The sequence below is a fragment of the Aphis gossypii genome, chromosome X (genome assembly GCF_020184175.1).
Source record: "Aphis gossypii isolate Hap1 chromosome X, ASM2018417v2, whole genome shotgun sequence".
NCBI classification, from domain to species: Eukaryota; Metazoa; Arthropoda; class Insecta; order Hemiptera; family Aphididae; genus Aphis; species Aphis gossypii.
In genome coordinates, this window is record NC_065533.1 from 23,952,911 (window position 1) to 23,972,361 (window position 19,451).

A 19,451-nucleotide genomic window follows, 5' to 3' on the forward strand; every position below is an offset into this window, starting at 1 on the left:
GACATATCATTTTAGAACTGTACAAAGCTTTGATTTTAATTCATACTTGCAAAGCATTTTGTATTTATTTCATTATACATATAAAATTGAATCAATAAAAAAATACACTATATAATATAATATAATTGCTGTATGTATATATATATATATATATATATATATATGTTTCAATTAAATGTACACATTTTAAACTATAAATATAATATATATAAAATCAAATAAGGAATCTATAAAGGAATTTGTCAAGTATTTAATGTTGTTTAAATACACAAATTGCATTAGTTACATATTCTTGAAACTTAAAATTGCATTATTACTTAGATTATTCTAATAACATAAAAATAATAAATAATGATGAGAATTATGGAGAGAACATAATGAAATAATAGTGTATAGAAAACCACCACCAACAACAAAAACACGTCAAAAATATCCCCGACTTAGTAGTTTATTAATTTCAGATACATATATTGTAATAACATTCACAAAAAAAAATTAACAAAATTAATTAACTCAGAAAACATTAACGTTTATCTACTTCATGCAATTTTAAATTGCTATTTTTTTTTAAGTATACAGTCACAATTCAAGAAAAAAAAATATTATATATATAGATTGACATAAGTGCATATTTTGTGTTCAGTAAATTCAAATACTTAATAAAGATAGAAAAAAATATGGGCGATTCAATTAAGAAGATATAATAGTATTTGGTATTATCTAGACCCTATAGAAACATATATAGACTTTAAAGTATTATGTAATAAGTTCTATTTAATAAACATAATGTGTACTGTTCAATTTGCACAGTAGAATATTAAATAGGGCAATGAATTGTACGTAGTTTAGTTTTCATTATGTTTGCCGCGAGATTCTAGAATACTCATTATTAGAGTTGTTGCTATTGGACTTATACGAGCGATTATTGTAAACATATGAGTTGCCTTGTTGATAACCTCTAGATGGTCCTCCTGTATAAAAATACATAGTTAATTTTTATTCATTATAAAATATAGTATGTATAACTAACCTTCTCCTGCATATGAAGCTTTAGGTTTCATGGAAGTAGATCTTTTATTATAATCATTTGAGTGACTCCTAGGATTACTACCATTAGAATTAGTATAATGCCCAATGTTACGTTCAAGCGATTGCTGCCCATAATTAGTTTGATAGTATGTTGAATTATTAGAGGAAGTAGTAACAGGGTATGATTCTTGTTTATTGAAAACCACTGATTTTTGCAATAATTCATCAAAATTTTCTGTATATCCTAAATTGATAATTTGTTTAAAATCAACTTTATTGTTTTAGAATCTATTAGTAAAATTAAATGTGACTTTCTTGTACTGAAATTCTACATTACCTGAAGGTAAGACAGTCATATATAGCATGTTTATAAACAAATTTAAACATTATACAGAGATTAAAATTATAAAATTAGTATATACTATCAAGAATATTACTCTTTTAAAAATAATTTTGTATTATATTATTCTATCTTTTTGTTATATTTTTACCTTTTACTAATAAATATAATTAAGCTAAAAGTACTAAACAAAATTAAATTATTTATAATTATAAAAACACCTATATCTTATCTTTACATATTATATTAAAACGTAGTTGAAAAATAATCATTTTAAATACCATTAGTAACTAAACCGAAATTAGAAGAGGAATTTTTGGGTGATGGTTGAGTTGGTTGTACTGGTACTTGGTTTTGTTTATCTACTTCAGCCATTTGAACCCAATTATTCTTTGTGAGCCAATCATTATTTGTGCTGTTATTAATCATTTGAGCCATTGACCAGTTTTCTCTAGGTAAATTATTACTATCTGCTGATTCTGTTCTATTTTGCCAGTTTACTTCAGTTTTTCCTGTCCAGGAATTAGGGTTAGAAACATTTACATCCACAACATTTTCTAAATGATTTTGATTTGTTACCTAAATAAAAAAAGTATGTTATTAATTTAATTAATTTATTTGAAAAACCCTTGTGTGAAATAGAGTACCAATGGTTGATGTTGTGGAGGAGTAGAGAGTATTTTTAAAATTGCATCATCTGTTGGTCCATGATTACTGTACATAGAAGATGAAAATGTTTGAGTTGGTATAGAATTCAGGTCAACACTTATAATTTCTTCTTCAAGCTGAGAATCCTGGGATATAAATATAAAAACAGTTTTGTTAAGTTTTTTTACTTCTTTTCAAAATTTAAATTTTGTATTTAATGATTATATAAATACCTGTAGAAAGTCAAATGATGTATTAAATACTGAATCTGTGGTGTTTTTACTTTTTTGTAGGTTTTGATCAACTGTATTTCCACCAATATTATTATTTGTAAAATAAATTGTTTCAATTTTATTTGGAGTAAATTCTACATTAGGAATGCTAGACACTGAAAAAGTAATAAAAGTTAAAATAACTTGATGGTAAGTAAAAATTTATTATCAGTAAATTACTTGGTATATTATCAGGTACATCAGGTACATCACTTGTGGAAACTATTGGTTGGTGTGCATTTTGAAACGTATTTGATTCTAAACTATTATCTTCATTAGTTGTATTAACCTTAAATATAATTTTGCGTAATTATTAAACATAAATCTAGACAGTAATAATATGTTATATTGTACTAACTTCTTTATCAACATGTTTTAGTTTTACTATATTGTTCAGATAACCACTTTTTTCAATTTTTAACAAACATTCTTTTAAATGGGCATAACTTGTACCAGCTACAATATTAGGTTTACTCTCTATAAGCTTCATATAGTGTTTGGAAACAGTCTTAAGTTGATCCTGTAATTTAAAATAAAATAATAAAAACTTTAGAACTATAAATTCACTAATATATTTTTACAGTAAAAACAGTTTTGTTATTATAAATTTAACAATTAATAAACATGCAGTTACATAATATTTACTATTGCATTAACTTTTTTTTTATCTGCTAGCCAATTAAACATCTAGTTTGTATACATTTTTTTTTAAGTGCCAATAAACACTAAAATAAAGGTAATTAATATGAAAATTTTTTTTTTTTGTATTTTATAGAAAAGATTTATTTTTTTTTTTACATAAATAATAATGCAATATATTTTTGGTTTATTGATTCAAATAAGTCATCATTAATTACTTTTGTAGTATAATGTAATAATAAATAGTGTAATTAATGTGATTATTATTATTATTTTTTTTGTATTATACACAATATTGCACTTAATTTGATGTTTGTTTCCATGTAATATTTCAATATTTGCTGCGTCTTTTACAATCATAACTATTTTGCTTAATTAATATTAGTAATTATATATATAAATAGTTATTAAACTAATTAAGCTCAAAATCAAAAGTATGTTTTAAAAATAATAAATAGTATTAATATGGTATCAATAATTATAAAATAAAAATGTTATGTTCATAATCCTAGTCATCATTTTTTTCAAAAAGAAATATTATTTATGAGTTTTGTTTTCTTATTTTAATTTACCTCGAAAAGTGGTTTTCCTTCCTCTACTCTCCGTTTTGGTGAAACCATTTTGGAAAAATGTGATAATTTTGAAAGCTCATCATCAGTCAATTGTACTGCACCATTATTACCAGATAATAAATCTTGTTTCACAGAGTCATCTTTAATACTTTCTAGTATATTCTAAAAATAAAAATATATGTATAAGTTATATAAATTCATTAAATATTGATTTTTAAAAATATCTACAATAGGTATAAATGTTATATTTATTAATATAGAATGCTTAAGTGTTAACAAATTCAATTAAATAAAATTATAACTTTTAAACTTCATTTGCATTCAGTGTTAGATAAGTAACACAACTTCATAATTAAAACTTTTCAAATAGTTGAAATTGTGTAGAATATAATATAATATTAAATATTATGTAAAATGCATTGAGGGTTATAGATAAATATTCAAAATAACACAACGAAACAAGAAAAACACTCATAAAATAAATAAATTCACCTAAGTTACAAAATAATTAATTAATAGTTATAAATTATAGTATTACATCAAATAACATGATTAGTTTAAGCAAAAAAACTTGTTCGTAGTACTGACCAGTTAATTATAGACTAATGGCATCCTTGAAGAGGTTCAAGATGAAATTGAATATGAACACTGGCCTAAACTATATGTTAATATCAAAATACAAAACTAATGTTGAAATAGTGAATTGCAGTCTACTCTTTATAGTTATATGTATGATAAATTTAGAATTGAGATACCTATTAGAATAAATAACTGATTTTATTTACTTTTCTAAAAACTTTGCCATTATTATTATTTATAATATATAAAAATTAAAAGGTATAATAGATAAATCCAATAGGTAGATGTCTACATGTATTACAATGTATTTTTGAAAATGTTTTACTTTAAAAATTTAGTTTCATAATAGTATGCCCCAAATGAGTAAATACATATATAAATAAAAAATAATGATAAGTATAGTTCAATTTGTCAAGTCGAAATTAAATTATTAATTCAAAGCATTTACTTTTTATTTTCTGCGTATTTAACAAAGTAACTAAATAATTCAGCGACTAAAACCTATATAGTAGATAGGTAATTAAATCATAATTTTTACATTCAATTATTTATTTTATTTCAATGAAATTACCTGAAAATTTAAAACTTGCTTGATTTTACTATCAACTTTGGTAGGAATCTTTTCACCATTTGTACTATTTCTGATTTGTTTTGCTGTTATTAAAAGAGTATTTAACTGGTCTTTCAGATTTCTTGCGAAATCCAAAGTGCTAACTACTTCACTAAACTTCGATGCAGCTAGTAACTGATCATCACTCAATTGTACTCCTTCCTCTTGTTGTTGGAGGTATCCTTCTAATTTCAGCTAAATACAATTAAAAAAAAAAAAAATCAAAACATAATAATTAAATGATATTTAAAATTTAAATACATAATTTTTCTTAAATAGTATAAAAAATCCAAGTACTTGAGAATATAATCTTCAAGCATACATAAAATTTTCAAAAATAGAACTTTAATGCATTATTGATACATTGAAAAAAAAATTAAAAATATACTGATGGAAGAGACTAATCAAAGAGTGAATTTAAATAAAATGTTTAGGGCCGTACATTAAGACATTGAAAATCAATCGAATTATTGAAACAACATATGTTATTTGAAACAATTGGAGCCTAAGTACTACACTATTGCAGTAATATACAATCTTATCTTTACTATATTGTTACTTATCAATACTGAATTCCACTAGTTCAATTAATTTTGTTTATTTTAACTGTTCTTTTTTGTAAGTAAGTAGTCAGTAACTACTAAGACACTGACTGTTAAACTTTTAGTTTAGCTCCAATGTGTGTACATAAAAGGGTTGTTAGTGTTTCAGCTTTGAGTAACTTTAGTCTTATGAAAACATGGTCATCAAGTTACTCAACTAAAGGTAATACAATATAATAACAATTTATAAGTACTTTAAACAAGAGTTATACTCCAAGAGCCTTATGTCTATTGATAAACAGTTTTTTGTTTTGTTTGCAAAAGTTTTGATACGTAAACAAAAAAAAATTATGATCACTGATTTAACTCCATGTATCTGTCTACTATACTTCTTAATTAATACGAAATATTACTTGGACAGCTCATTGAATCAAGAAAATTAATGTTTTATGGATAATGTTAGATATTTAAATATATAATATATTTTATGTAGATACCTAATAGATTCAATATACTTTAGATAAGCTACATCAAAGTAATCATTTATTGCTCATTATTTTACCAGTTTTACATTGTGAAAGGAAGAAGAAAATAAATATCAAAGTGATCAAACTATCAACTCGTAGAAGTATCACTATATGCCGAATCTAAATTTAAATAATGAGAGATAACTGATTGCATATGCGTTACATATCTATAGTGTTATTTAATTTATTACTAAGAATATACTTTAACTTTAGCTTAAAGGTACTTTAACTGCATGGAAAAATGTATGTAAATTTACAATCATCCTTACTATGTATAATGTATTTCTAACTTTACAGTCAGTTGGTATATCAGGAATTTTAATTAATTGATTAATGTGATTCCTTTATAGTGATTATACACATGTACCTATTACACTTACTATACTGTAACTTCTGCTCTACATTTCACTGATTGTAACAACATATGGTTATTACTCAGTAATGTGGTCTACAGCCTATTATTAAATCATTAAGAACAATGCTGTGCATTTTGAAAAATTCCTTAAAATAAGTTATCTAAAATGTTTTCAATTACATATTTAAATAACTACCTACCAATTACCTATCTATCTATTTTCAATTTCAATAATAAAACACAAAACATATTGATCTTAAATTTAACTAAAAATAATTTTTATAATAAAATAGGTAGGTAGGTAAAATGTTTGATTTATTATCAATGGAAGTTAAAGGCTGAGCTTGAAGCATATTATGATCGTTTGTTAACAAGCTCAAAAAGAAAGGCTTAGAGAGTAGGACTGATGTGAACGTAAAAATACGATCAAAATTCTGCAGCGCCGAACCGTAATAATATTATGTGGAATAGTTTACGATTATAATTTTGCAAGAAAATTGCACGTGACGGGACGATAAAACGACGTTAAAATATGTAAGGTACCTTGCGTTTTTCCAGGTTTCTGATTTTGTGTTCGATGATCAACATCGTCTTTTGCATGAGATCGTCGTTGGAAGTCATGTTTGCTTGGAACCGAGAAAAATCGGACGGTCGTTGGAGACACGATGCAGTACAAAACGAACGCGTACGAGACACGAGGGGTTTTCACGATTTTTCACGAAACACGGTGTCGACTAGACGACACTAGACAACGGTCTGACGACACGTACCAACGAGAGACGATCGAAAAGAAAATAGATCGCGATCCAGCGGGTTTTACCGGACGGACGACCGATAATACAGCACGCACGGCCCGACAATCGGTGGAATTGCGACGGACGAAAATACGAAACGGCTGAGATATTGTTATTGTTCGATAAATCGCTGGCGAAAGTGTAGAGATAATGAAAAGTTAAAAAAAAAAAAAAAAAAAAAAAAAAAAAAATGGACGATTGGTAATTATGTACTACGATATTGTTTACGCGTGAACGGTGTGCGGTAACTGGTGAGTAGTGGTGCGGTGGTAGCGGCGGCGGCGGCGGCGGTGACGACGATGATGATTATTATTATCACATCGCGAGACGAGAGCGCTGAAATCGGGACGGCGGCCAACGATCTCTCTGTTTCTCCGTCGCTTCGTCGGCCGAGAGCAGCTGCGCTGCTGCCAGTGCGGCGGACCACGACAGTCCCAGTCCACCGAACTGCGCCGACGGCACACACAGACGTCCGCGCGGCCAGTTGGACCACAATCCACTCGGTAGTACAGTACCGCTCGGACAGACTTCACCGCGTCCGCGTCGAGTGGCGCGGTGCCGGTGCGTCTGTGCGTCGCGTTACCGTCATAATATTATTATTTACTGCGTAGTGCGTTACTGCGTGACGATTACAACTGCGCAATAGCGCACTGGCCGATAGCGATGCGTTTGCGGAGAACTGCCGCGATGTGTACGTTACCCGTCGTAACGACGCTGACCGTTCTCTGTCTTTTGTCTTTCTCGTAAATATTTTGTTCGCACCACGTACGACAACTACGCCGTTCGTATCGTACTATCGTATGACATAACAGTTGCGTTCTCAGGATTTTTTCAATGTTAATTTTTTTAATTTTTTTATGTTTTTTTTTTTGGGGGGGGGGGGGGTAGCTAGACAATCATCTGGTCATACTACACGATTATAATGGAATAATATAATCAAAAAATGTTATTTATCCAATACCTATATGTATTATCCACCTTAAATACGAACATATTTTTGAGATAACTCGTACCTACGTTTTGAGGCGTGACATCTAAAATTTTACTATGATAAATTATCACTTTACGGTGAAAAAAATGTTAGGTAACCTATTGTGACGATTCCAAAAATTGACATTAAGGTATAAAAAAAAAATGATGTCACGTTATCAAATTTACTCTTTACTTCAGAGTTTAGTTAACAGAAAGATTTTAAGTCATTTAAACGTGAAAATTCTCTTCTGCGAGGCAGCCTGGAGTCTAGACACTCGACAATGGGTAGTATGATGTATATTTTAAGCTATTGGTAGTACCTAATTATTGGGGAATATAAAATTATTAGAAAACCCAAATAAACGTAAAATATTGAAGGTTTACTTATTGGCATTTGGCACAAATAGAGTTTTACAGTTAGTGAACGTTAGGAGGAAAACTAAGCCGTCAATGTATTTTAAACAATATAGACATATTTATTAAATAATTATTATTACAAATAAAATAACTTTCGAGTATATAGTTATAGTAACATTAATATTATTATTATTTATTTGATTTTTATTAGGCGCACCTATCCGTTTCATCTATGAATTTATGATGCATTAAACAACTTAAAAATCTTAACAAATGCTGTATAATAATATAACTATAATATTCTCTAAAAATGTTCTAAAAAGTATTATAAATTATTAAAATCAAAAAAAAAATATATATATATATAATGCACTGTAGTCTGTAATAATTAAGAATCATAATCTGAAAAAAAGCGTGGTCAAGTGGGTATACTGCTCTGCTGTACATTAGGTGCCGTAATGAAAAAAATAGTACAGATCACTATTATATGTAGGAGTGTTAAATTTGAATAATCCAATAATGATAAGTATCATTGTACACGAAAAACGATTCTGAACGGAGAATTTGTCTACTCTACTGTCTAGACTCTAGGATATAATACATAAAATATATAATATTTTAAATTAGGTGGTGAAAAAGGTGGTTTATATTTCAAGTTTCTAGGATCAGTAATTTTTAACTATAACAAAAATCTAAAATTATTTGATAGTAAATCGAAAGATAAATTTTTTTATCAACGCTCAAATTCTTTTATAATTATTGTTAGCCAAACTTATGGAGAATCTAGTATTAAATTTTCAACTTTTAGCTACCTACTTATACAAGTTTTTTTTGTAAATTTTAATTACAAAATAATTTGTAAATATTCATGATTTTGACGAATTTTAGTCAATATTTTAAATTCAAACGTTAATAAAAAAAAGTTGTGCCTATGTATTCTAATAATTTATGAATTACAATAAGACTAACTTATGAAAAACTTTGTATATTTTCAAGTATTTTGACTCGGCCAAAAATTTTTTATCGATATTTAGGTATAAAAAAAAAAACTAAACAAAAACGAATATTTAAAATGCTTATAGCCTATATGGCTATATATATATAGCATTAAAATAAGCGAAATATTTTGAAAATTAAATCAAGTAAAGAAAATGCTTGTTTGAATAACTGGTGAAAATGTCAAGTATCTTTAACATATACTTTTTGAATAATAATAAATACTTAATATTATTTGAGGATAAATCGTTAACGTTATGTGATTTCGTAAAAATTTAAAATTCAGACGCTCATAAACTTTTTTCCTATTATGACCGCTCAAGTTTTCTCTATAATCTATAGTCATTTGAAGAAAAGCTTATGGAAAACTTTGTTTTGAATTTTTTAATCTTAGATATAAAAACTAAAAATTTTATTAATTTTCAACCACAAAATTACTTGCAAATTTTCTTGATCTTGACATATTTCATGAAAATTTGAAGGAACTTTAAATGCTTAGGTTTTTTTTAACTACAATAAGAACGACTTATATGTAAGAAATCTTGTATTAAATTTTCAAGTTTTTTTATAGATATTTCAGAAAAAAAAAATACCTAGAAAAATTGAAAATGTTAGTATTTTATAAATAACTTAAAAATAGCCAGAATATTTTGAAAATTTAACATTATAAAAAAAAGATTTTTTTTTTAAACTGGTTTTGCATACAAATTCCCTTTTTTTGTCACTTAATTGTGGTTTTCAATATACATACAAATGAAAAATATATCAAAGTATTTGTATTCTTTTTGATCTTTTAATAAATATTTGACGGTCGATTTTTATTTTAATTTTTTTTTAAATTTTATTTCTATAAAATAAATATTGTTAAAAAAATTTCGTTTGATCAAAAACATTTAATACAGAAATTTTGTTGTGTTATATTTTAGCCATTAAAAAAGTTCAAGATATATGACAACAACTTTTTTATAAGTAAGTATTTAAAGTTTAAATTTGTCGAATTTTCTACAAATTGAAAATTATTTTGTAGTTAAAATCGAATAAAATTTATAATTTTCATAGCTAAGGCTCGGCAATTTAATAGAAGGTTCCTAATAAAATAATAATTGATACTGTAATCAAAAATCTTAAAATATATAAGCACAATTTTTTTTTATATATTAAATATTAATACAATAGTTGAATAATATAAAGAATAATGATTTTAATTACTTATTTTGTTTCAATAATTTAAAAATATTATTTTATTTTATAAATCAATTAATAAATAACTTGAATTGAAAATTCATTTTAAAATTAAAAATTATGGTTTCTCTACATTTAATAATGAATTTAATGGTTGTATTTTCAACTGTGTGAAATGAAAACTTATATTTTTTATTTGTAAATTAGAATGAAATTGGTATGTTTACATAAATATTTAAATAAAAAATAAAATTTCATTTTATTTTTTCTAATTTCTTATCATAATTTTATTCAATAAGTTATATTATAGATATTCTACATTTAATCATGAATCTTATGGTTATAGTTTAAAATTTGTATATTGAATATTTATATTTTTGTTAGGTTATTTAGGATAAAATTGGTGTGTTTGCACATATATAAAAATTAAAAACATAATTTTATATTTTTTTAATATTATATCATCATTTTATTCAACAAGTTATATTATGGTCTCTCTACATTTAATAATGAATCTAATAGTTGTATTTTCAACTGTGTGAAATAAAAACTTGTACTTTTTATTTGTAAATTAGAATGAAATAGGTATGTTTACACATATATAAATAAAATATAAGATTTCATTTTATTTTTTCTAATTTCTTATTATAATTTTATTCAATAAGTTACCTATATTATAGATACTCTATATTTAATTATGAATCTTATGGTTATAGTTTAAAATTTGTATATTGAATACTTATATTTTTGTTAGGTTATTTTGAATAAAATTGGTGTGTTTACACATATATAAAAATTAAAAACATAATTTTATTATTTTTTTTATTTGATTTCATCCTTTTATTCAATGAGTTATATTATGGTTACTCTACATTTATAAATGATTATAATGGTTAAAGTTTCAGCTATGTGAAATAAAAACTTTTATTTTTTATTTGTAAATTAGAATGAAATAGGTTTGTTTACACACATATTTAAATAAAAAATAAGATTTTATAATTTTTTTTAAATTTCTTATCATAATTTTATTTAATAAGTTATATTATAGATACTCTACATTTAATCATGAATCTAATGATTATAGTTTAATATTTATGTAATGAAAATTCATTATGTTTAGTAACAAAATAAAAAAGGAAATGGTGTGTTTACACAGTAAAAACATATTGTTGACTACTAAAAATATTCAATTTCTTTTAATATTTCATAAACACATTTTGTTTCTATAAGTTATACTATGGTTGCTCTACATTTAATAATGAATCTAATGGTTATAGTTTAAAATTTGTATATTGAATACTTATATTTTTGTTAGGTTATTTTGAATAAATATGGTGTGTTTACAGATGTATAAAAAATTAAATAGAAGATTTTAATTTTTTTTTTTTAATATTATATCATCATTTTATTCAACAAGTTATATTATGGTTACTTTAAATTTAATTATGAAACTAATGGTTAAAGTTTCAACTGTGTGAAATGAAAACTTATATTTTTTATTTGTAAATTAGAATGAAATAGGTATGTTTACGGACATATTTAAATTAACCAGATTTTATTTTATATCATCCTTTTATTCAATGAGTTATATTATGGTCAATCTACATTTAATAATGAACCTAACGGTTATAGTATCTAATGATAATTGTGGTTCATATTATATACATCATATTATTATGGATATATTTGGTTAATTGGTGACATTTTTAGAGTATAAACACATATGGTTATTTTGTAATTTCAGATAAAATGATGTTCAAATTCATGATTAGGTACAAATGATACACAGAAGAATTTTGATAGTATATACAGTTAACGATAGTAAAATGTATAATATATATATTTTTAAATTATAAAACTGTATTATTATTGTAAATTATATATATTATATTTTTTTTTAGATAAGAATCATATGTATTTAAACATGATACAACATTAAAATCAAAGTCTTTAAGATACATAATATTAATAATATTAATAAACTTTTCATAAAAAACTTTGTACTTATCTAAATATGAAAACAAATAAAATATACGTGTAAGTAAAATACAAATTACAAAAATAGGATTCAATTCTAAAATGGATATAATTATAATAAAAATATAAATGTAAGTTTTAAATAAAATCATAATTTTTACAAATTGTAACTTTATTACTATTTCTATTATATAAATACAAAAATTCTTCATAGTTTATTATTACTTAGTATTAGTTTTATTTGAAATTGCATTTATTTAAAAATATTTTATACATTCAAATAATTATGACTTAATTTATTGAATAGTAAACACAATAAAATAAATTTTAAATTATAGCAGTGAGCATAATAATATTACAAAGAAAATGCAATGACTACTTAATTAGAGTTATAGCTCAAAATGTCTTTTATTATAATAATTTGTAGGCTTTTTATTATATAACATAAAAGAGCTATAATTATCTAATTAAAAAAAATACTACTAATTTATTTTTAATTCTTACATGTAATATCAAAAAACCTAATAAAATACAGAGTATGTTATTTTTAGTCTCTAACATTTACAACAAGCAAATTTAGTCAAAAAATAATTGTGGAATTTATTTATTATATAATGAAATTAACTCGTAAGTAAATATTGACTTATATAAAAAGTCATCAATATTTAAGTATTTAAATTTTTATACAGCGGAATATTGATTAAAGAACAAATCCACAAAAATATTTAATTATTTAATTTGGATATTAAGTGGAGTAAAATATATATTTGAATAACAAGATTCAATGTATACAAAATGACAGCAAAAGTAAGAATACTTTTAAGTAGTTTTTATTAAATTTACACTTCTATATACAAATGCTTTATTGGAACATAATAATTTACTACTGATTATTAAAAATATAAACTATTTGGCACTTAAAAAAATATGAAAATGCTTTCTATTCAGATTTTTCTTGAGTTGTTATTTTATCATTTTGTGTATTTTTAGAATACGTCCCAGGCGTTGTTTTGGTGTAGCCATACCTTTTCTTGGTCTACCAACTAAAAGAAAAACATTGTGAATTATACAAATTATAGTTTACAACAATATTAAAAGCAAATACAAATTTAAAAAATGGTGTAATGTGGAATTTGAACCTATAACTTTTAACGTTTAACACGTAAATAAAAATTATAGTGTCAATTTGGACTTCTTAGCACAATTTAACTAAAAAACACTCCTATTAAATCAATTTTGGCTTTGTTTAATTCTATTATAACACCCTTTTCTCTCCAAAACTATTTAAATCTAAAAATATAGTACATGTTAAAACCATACACTATAGTACTATACACTCTAACTCCATGATGAATGAGTGAATAACAGATTTTCTCCATAAGTTGTAACTATATTTTAATATTATATGAAAACACTCTTTTCCCTTTAAATATCAGGCTGTCTGTTGTATTACATTTTAAGAAATTTACTTTATCTTAAACTAATATTACAAAATAAAGACATACAATATTATTCATTACATTACCTTTAGGAGTTAATGAATCACAATCTTTTTTTGTTATTGATTCACCAACAGTTGGTACGTCTACTTCAGTAGCTGGCTTTGAAACATCTATGTTTTCTAAAACTTGTTTAGTCTTTGGTCGACCTTTTTTCTAGTTCAAAGAAAACAAAAGATAATAAATATTTAATTATTCAATGAATGATATTATTTTTAAAATTACATACCAAACGTTTAATTGGTACTTCAACATTTTTCTTGTTATTTTTACATTTCTTTTTCTTTGATAAAGGTTTTTCAACTTTTGGATACAAACATTTCATATGTTTGCGTGTTAAGCGGTCCCCAGGAGTTAAAATATTAGATGGTGGCTGCCATGTTGCATCGTTCGTATCTTCATCATCAGAATTTGTTATAGCTGGATATACTATTATTAATATAAAATAATTTTACATTAATTTAAGACCAAAATGTTTGTTAATAAAATGTAAATATTATTGATAGAACAAGTAATTAAAATAAAAGAGATTTAATTAAAAATTAAATAGAAGTACTTTGAAATTCACCTGTCCTAACAGTTCAAGACAATCAAATACATTGTTAGAAAAAAATAAGAAACTTGCATAAAAGCGAGTGCAAACATTTCTTTAGTCTTTCTGGCATATTAATTTTAAAAGCTAAATAATATCAATATTAATCTTGCACATACAAATTTCAAACATCAATGAAATGCATCGATTACACAATAAGAGACATTCAGAGGTAATCAAATATATTTACATACCATACAAATAATCTATCAATATTGCTTTATAAATTATTGGTATCACACGGAGAAAAAATACATTTTCAGGCTGTTGAAATGAAAACTAAAGAAATTTAAAATATTAAAAATCATGAAAAAGTTCATTAGTATATACTATTACAAATTGAATATATTGTACAATTAAGTATTTGTAATCAGATATATAAAATATAAAAGTGATGACTCACTAAATAATTCAAATAATCTGGATTAAACTATTGTTCCAATACAACTGGGGTACCAAGCTTACAAATCAGCCAAAATTTTAAGTTATAATTTCTTTATAAAAAGATTTCTTTGATTCAACTCTATTTCTATAATTCTAGATTAACAACAGTAACACATAATAATATAAATCAATTGAGTACTCGTAATAATAAACTATAAATAAACTATTAAGTGTTATTTTAAAATGTATAGTGAATATTTTTATAGTTTTGGTAATATATAGATACTAATAATATTGTTATAATGAAGTTATAATTTCTTTATAAAAAGATTTCTTTGATTCAACTCTATTTCTATAATTCTAGATTAACAACAGTAACACATAATAATATAAATCAATTGAGTACTCGTAATAATAAACTATAAATAAACTATTAAGTGTTATTTTAAAATGTATAGTGAATATTTTTATAGTTTTGGTAATATATAGATACTAATAATATTGTTATAATGATTAAAAAAAATTAGATTAAATAAATAAGTCCTCTAATAAACCAGATATCTAGGTACTTGAATTATCTTGTATGCATGCATATAATATTAATCTTGTAATTATATAAAACATTTCACTAAAATATATGGGTCTAAAAGTTAACTATTCTGATTTTCACTAAATCAAATTAATAAAAAACAAATATTTTAAATTAACTTACTAAAATTTTCATCTTGACGTATAGTTTCAATTGGTTCATCACATATTTCGTCAATCAAATCTGATTTAGTTTCATCAACTTTTTGAACAAATTCACAAGTGTACGACCTATGTTATGAATAATTATTTTACTTTAGGTATTCTGATATATTATATACGAGAGTTTAAACTTTATAGCATTTAAACTATAATACAACCCAATAAATCTTGAAATGTGTACAATAATATTCTTTAAAAATATAGTAAATATAAAAACGAAAATTGTATTTTTATATTGATTATTATTTATTACTTTTTAGTTATGACTTATTAGGTATATTAAATTCATATTGTTACAAATCTATAAATTAATCTACAATTAAATTGATCTCTATAATATTATGTAATACTATTCAAAATTATTTGAAAAATAAAAACAGTTCTATCTTAATTTTATTTTGTTATTAAGTTGTAGAATTGTATAATCTTCATTGTGCATATAATGTTTATTATTTTTAGTATCATATATTTTTATTTACTGCACATTTTAATTTAATTTATACATTTTTATTAATTTGGATTGAAAAGTTAGTGTAGTCAAGATCATTTTATCGTTAATGATTACCAAGTAACAATACCTTAGCTTTTCACCAAGTTAAATATATTTTTTTTTTTATTATTATTTTTCATCATTATTCATTTAATTAAATCAAAATATGTTTAACTTAAACCGTATCTGGTACAGTGAACAATTTGAAATTTCTAGTACAAAGCTGTGTGATATACCCCTACAGTTGTTTCAGATCAAGTATTTGAATATTTATATAATCAAATTTATATTACAATAGGTATTATAATACTATTCTACCTTGCTAAGCAAAAGTGCTGTATCATATGAATTAAAGTTACTTTTATGTTATTACTTAACAATGTAAACCGTATATATACTTCTATACACTAAGGAAAAATGATGTAAGTAAATTTAATAGTCCCTAAAATATAAATAACATTCACTACAATGATTGTGAATACATTAACAAATAATTTACAATTGGAACAAAATAATACATTTTCTAAATGATTACAATTTATAAACTATTAATATACAATTATTATAATACAGTCACTTCAAAAAATTGTTAAGCAATAATGCCATAACTTGAATAGAACATAAAAATATTAAGAAATTATGCAATATTTATAAATATATTTATGACGTTTACATTAAGTAAATGTAAGATATGGCGTTCTTACTTAGTACTACTAATTTTTTTGGTTACTTACAGCATTTTTTCAATTAACTATAATTGTGTTTTTAGCCTATTTAATGTTATTTATGGGATATTTTTCTATAGAATATGTGTATAATTTTGTAATACCTATCAAATGCCATAGCTAACTCATTTTATTTTTTTCGAGTTAATGTATTTTTGTTTAGCAGGACAGTATTATTCTAACTTAACTTAGCACAATAATTATTATATTATATTTATATTTTCATTTAATATAATCATATTTTATTATTATTTTTTTTTTAGTAAATATTTTTAAGAAAGTTATACATAGTTATAGTTATTACATGGTACAATACGAGTTAAGATATCACTAAACATATTAAAAACAATAACCTTATCTCAACACTAAACAGGGATTTACTAATTCTAAATTTAATAGATAGCAAGTTTATCAATTAGTAAATCCTTGTTTAGTGTTGAGATAAGATGCTTGTTGCCTAATACACTTTTTTGATGTTATTTTCTTTATTTACGTTCGGTTTATGAAAAATAAAATAAATCTGTTTTTAAATACAAGTTAGAAAAAATAGTACCAATAATTTAAAATTTTAAAAATATTAATACTCAAAAGTTGTATACACAGAATCTTTGATGTAAAAACAAATTTATAGCTAACTATTTTTTTATCCATATTCTATAATAATTATTAAATGCTATAAAATCCAAACCCAGTTTATTAAATGTTATATTTTTTAATAAATTGATAGTACTTACACAACTTCATCATGCTCCGTGGACGAATCTTTACCTTCAATATCTACATCTGGTTCTTGTTTCTTAATTCTGATGATCATTTTATCTAGATAAAAATATTATTTTAAATAAAAAATTCTATAGAATATAAGTAAATTATATACATACCTTGACTAGCTAATTCACTAGAATATTTTTTTAGAGGAGAATTATCAGGCATTTCGTTGATATCTAATTCCATTTTTGTCGTAAGCTACCTACTATAACATATATTAAAACAACATTAAAGTAATTTGTAAATATATTATAATCAAATTAAATTAGAGTTTGTATAAATTATATACAAATACACATATTAGATTAATTATATAAAAATTAGGTATAATGTGATTATAATTACATATAACTTAATGGAGATAATTGAGCTGATCTTAATGCAACTAAATGTACCTATTGAACAAATAATGAAATTGACACAACCTACAACCATTGAGTATCTATAATGCACAATTTCACTAATTAAAATAATGTCTATTAATATTAATTTTCATAAAACATTGTTAGTTAGGTTTTATCAATTTTAAGTTATATAATTGTCTTAGCATTTTTTGTGCTAAGTTAAGTTATACAATTTATTTTCAATTTGTTCTTGGTAATCACTTATCATAGACATAGTATATCAAACAAAGTATTCAATTGCATATAATTAACAATTATTTAGTTGTAACTTGTAAGAAATATTCTGATTTAATACTTTGCCAGTAACTTAAAAAAAAAAATAAACTTTAAATTCTTGCATATTAAAAATGGAAAATACTTCTATAGTGATAGATAATAATTATAATAAAATGAAATGTAAGGTTTGGCATCAAAAATCAGTATAATAAGTACCATATTACTGATGTAAATATAATTAATATGGATATAGGTACTTATATAATATACAGTAACTTATTGATGTGAGAATATTGAATGTATTATACCTACAATAAACAAAAACAAACGGTAAAATGATTAATATTCACTTGGAATAAGACATTTGAATCTGTGTTACTTTGTTGACAATGATCAAAATATTCAAAATATACATTTTCATTCCTTGTTATACAATATAAAAGACAAACATAAGTTTATTAAAAGTGTTGGTATCAAAAATACAATCGTACTATGAAGATGTAGATAAGAATATAAGGAATGTGTACCTAGAGTACGACAGATAATACATTTATCAACTTCACTTAATTTACAATCAACACAATGTTATTTGTAATAGGTACTTCAAAAGTCTACAAAAAGTGAATTATATTTAAGCAAAAAAAGAAAATCAATTGAAATTCTGAAAACTAAGACTTATGACGAAAGTTAAAGACTATAAGATAATGAAAGGAATAATTAACCTTAAACGCGGCGTGGCATAATAATGTCATCGCTAAGAAAACAGCAATACGATTAACCACATTATATAACAGCAAACAGTACAAATGGATTTTAGGAGATATTGATAGATACTAAAAGATTTAAGTTGAATATGAGCTATAAGAATCCGCTCAACAATTATTATTGAATACTCACTTAGAATAGCGTTTAACACTAAATTATGATGCAATAGTGAGATCGATAAATCTGACCGCCCGATTGAACAAAAAGTTTCCCATTTGGCCGTAAAACGGTATGAAACTACGAAAACAGTATTGACGACAACATATTAACGAATAGTTAACCGAAAAATTGAACTAACGTTTTTTTTCACAAGAACAACAACACAACAATCATATTTTGTTTTCTGAATATTATCATTCGTGTCCCGTGATATCGAAAACCGGCTATCGATAGCCTTTATTCGATAGCTATTGATAATAATATCGTAAATTCGAAATCGCTGTAACTCAAAGATCCTAGAGTCAACC

At 24.0% G+C, this 19,451-nt stretch overlaps 2 protein-coding genes across 5 annotated transcripts; both read right to left on the bottom strand.

Moving 5' to 3' along the window:
* Positions 1-430: 430 nt before the first annotated feature.
* On the bottom strand, positions 431-7,432 carry LOC114120980 (uncharacterized protein DDB_G0287625-like). The gene is made up of 10 exons (XM_027983109.2): positions 6,657-7,432; positions 4,651-4,884; positions 3,501-3,662; positions 2,648-2,809; positions 2,470-2,578; positions 2,251-2,405; positions 2,017-2,163; positions 1,651-1,948; positions 1,031-1,273; positions 431-971 (listed from the first exon to the last, which is right to left on the bottom strand). Exons 1-10 carry the CDS (start codon positions 6,732-6,734, stop codon positions 856-858), a joined length of 1,704 nt encoding a protein of 567 aa, XP_027838910.1. The 5' UTR covers positions 6,735-7,432; the 3' UTR covers positions 431-855.
* Positions 7,433-12,801: 5,369 nt separating this feature from the next.
* LOC114120993 (uncharacterized) lies at positions 12,802-19,337 on the bottom strand. Of its 4 annotated transcripts, none has more exons than XM_050208011.1 (7): positions 18,942-18,957; positions 17,713-17,804; positions 17,566-17,650; positions 15,579-15,685; positions 14,120-14,319; positions 13,917-14,046; positions 12,802-13,434 (listed from the first exon to the last, which is right to left on the bottom strand). In XM_050208011.1, the coding sequence occupies exons 2-7, from the start codon at positions 17,783-17,785 to the stop codon at positions 13,355-13,357; spliced, it is 675 nt and encodes a 224-aa protein (XP_050063968.1). In that variant the 5' UTR covers positions 17,786-17,804; positions 18,942-18,957; the 3' UTR covers positions 12,802-13,354. The 4 variants fall into 4 exon arrangements, with proteins under 4 accessions (XP_050063968.1, XP_027838926.1, XP_027838925.1 ...); XM_027983125.2 differs by lacking the exon at positions 18,942-18,957 and adding an exon at positions 17,945-17,960; XM_027983124.2 differs by lacking the exon at positions 18,942-18,957 and adding an exon at positions 19,117-19,337 and having other exon boundaries at positions 12,803-13,434; positions 17,713-17,801.
* Positions 19,338-19,451: the final 114 nt, after the last annotated feature.

Coding starts and splice junctions, on each gene's coding strand:
- LOC114120980 (XM_027983109.2), bottom strand. CDS start 6,734: ATGACTTCCAACGACGATCTCATGCAAAAGACGATGTTGATCATCGAA. Junction 2,579..2,647: donor TAAAACATGTTGATAAAGAA/GTTAGTACAATA, acceptor ATTATATTTAAG/GTTAATACAACTAATGAAGA. Junction 1,274..1,650: donor TTTCGGTTTAGTTACTAATG/GTATTTAAAATG, acceptor TTATCAATTTAG/GATATACAGAAAATTTTGAT.
- LOC114120993 (XM_050208011.1), bottom strand. CDS start 17,785: ATGGAATTAGATATCAACGAAATGCCTGATAATTCTCCTCTAAAAAAA. Junction 15,686..17,565: donor ACGGAGCATGATGAAGTTGT/GTAAGTACTATC, acceptor TTCATAACATAG/GTCGTACACTTGTGAATTTG. Junction 13,435..13,916: donor TGATTCATTAACTCCTAAAG/GTAATGTAATGA, acceptor TTTTTCTTTTAG/TTGGTAGACCAAGAAAAGGT.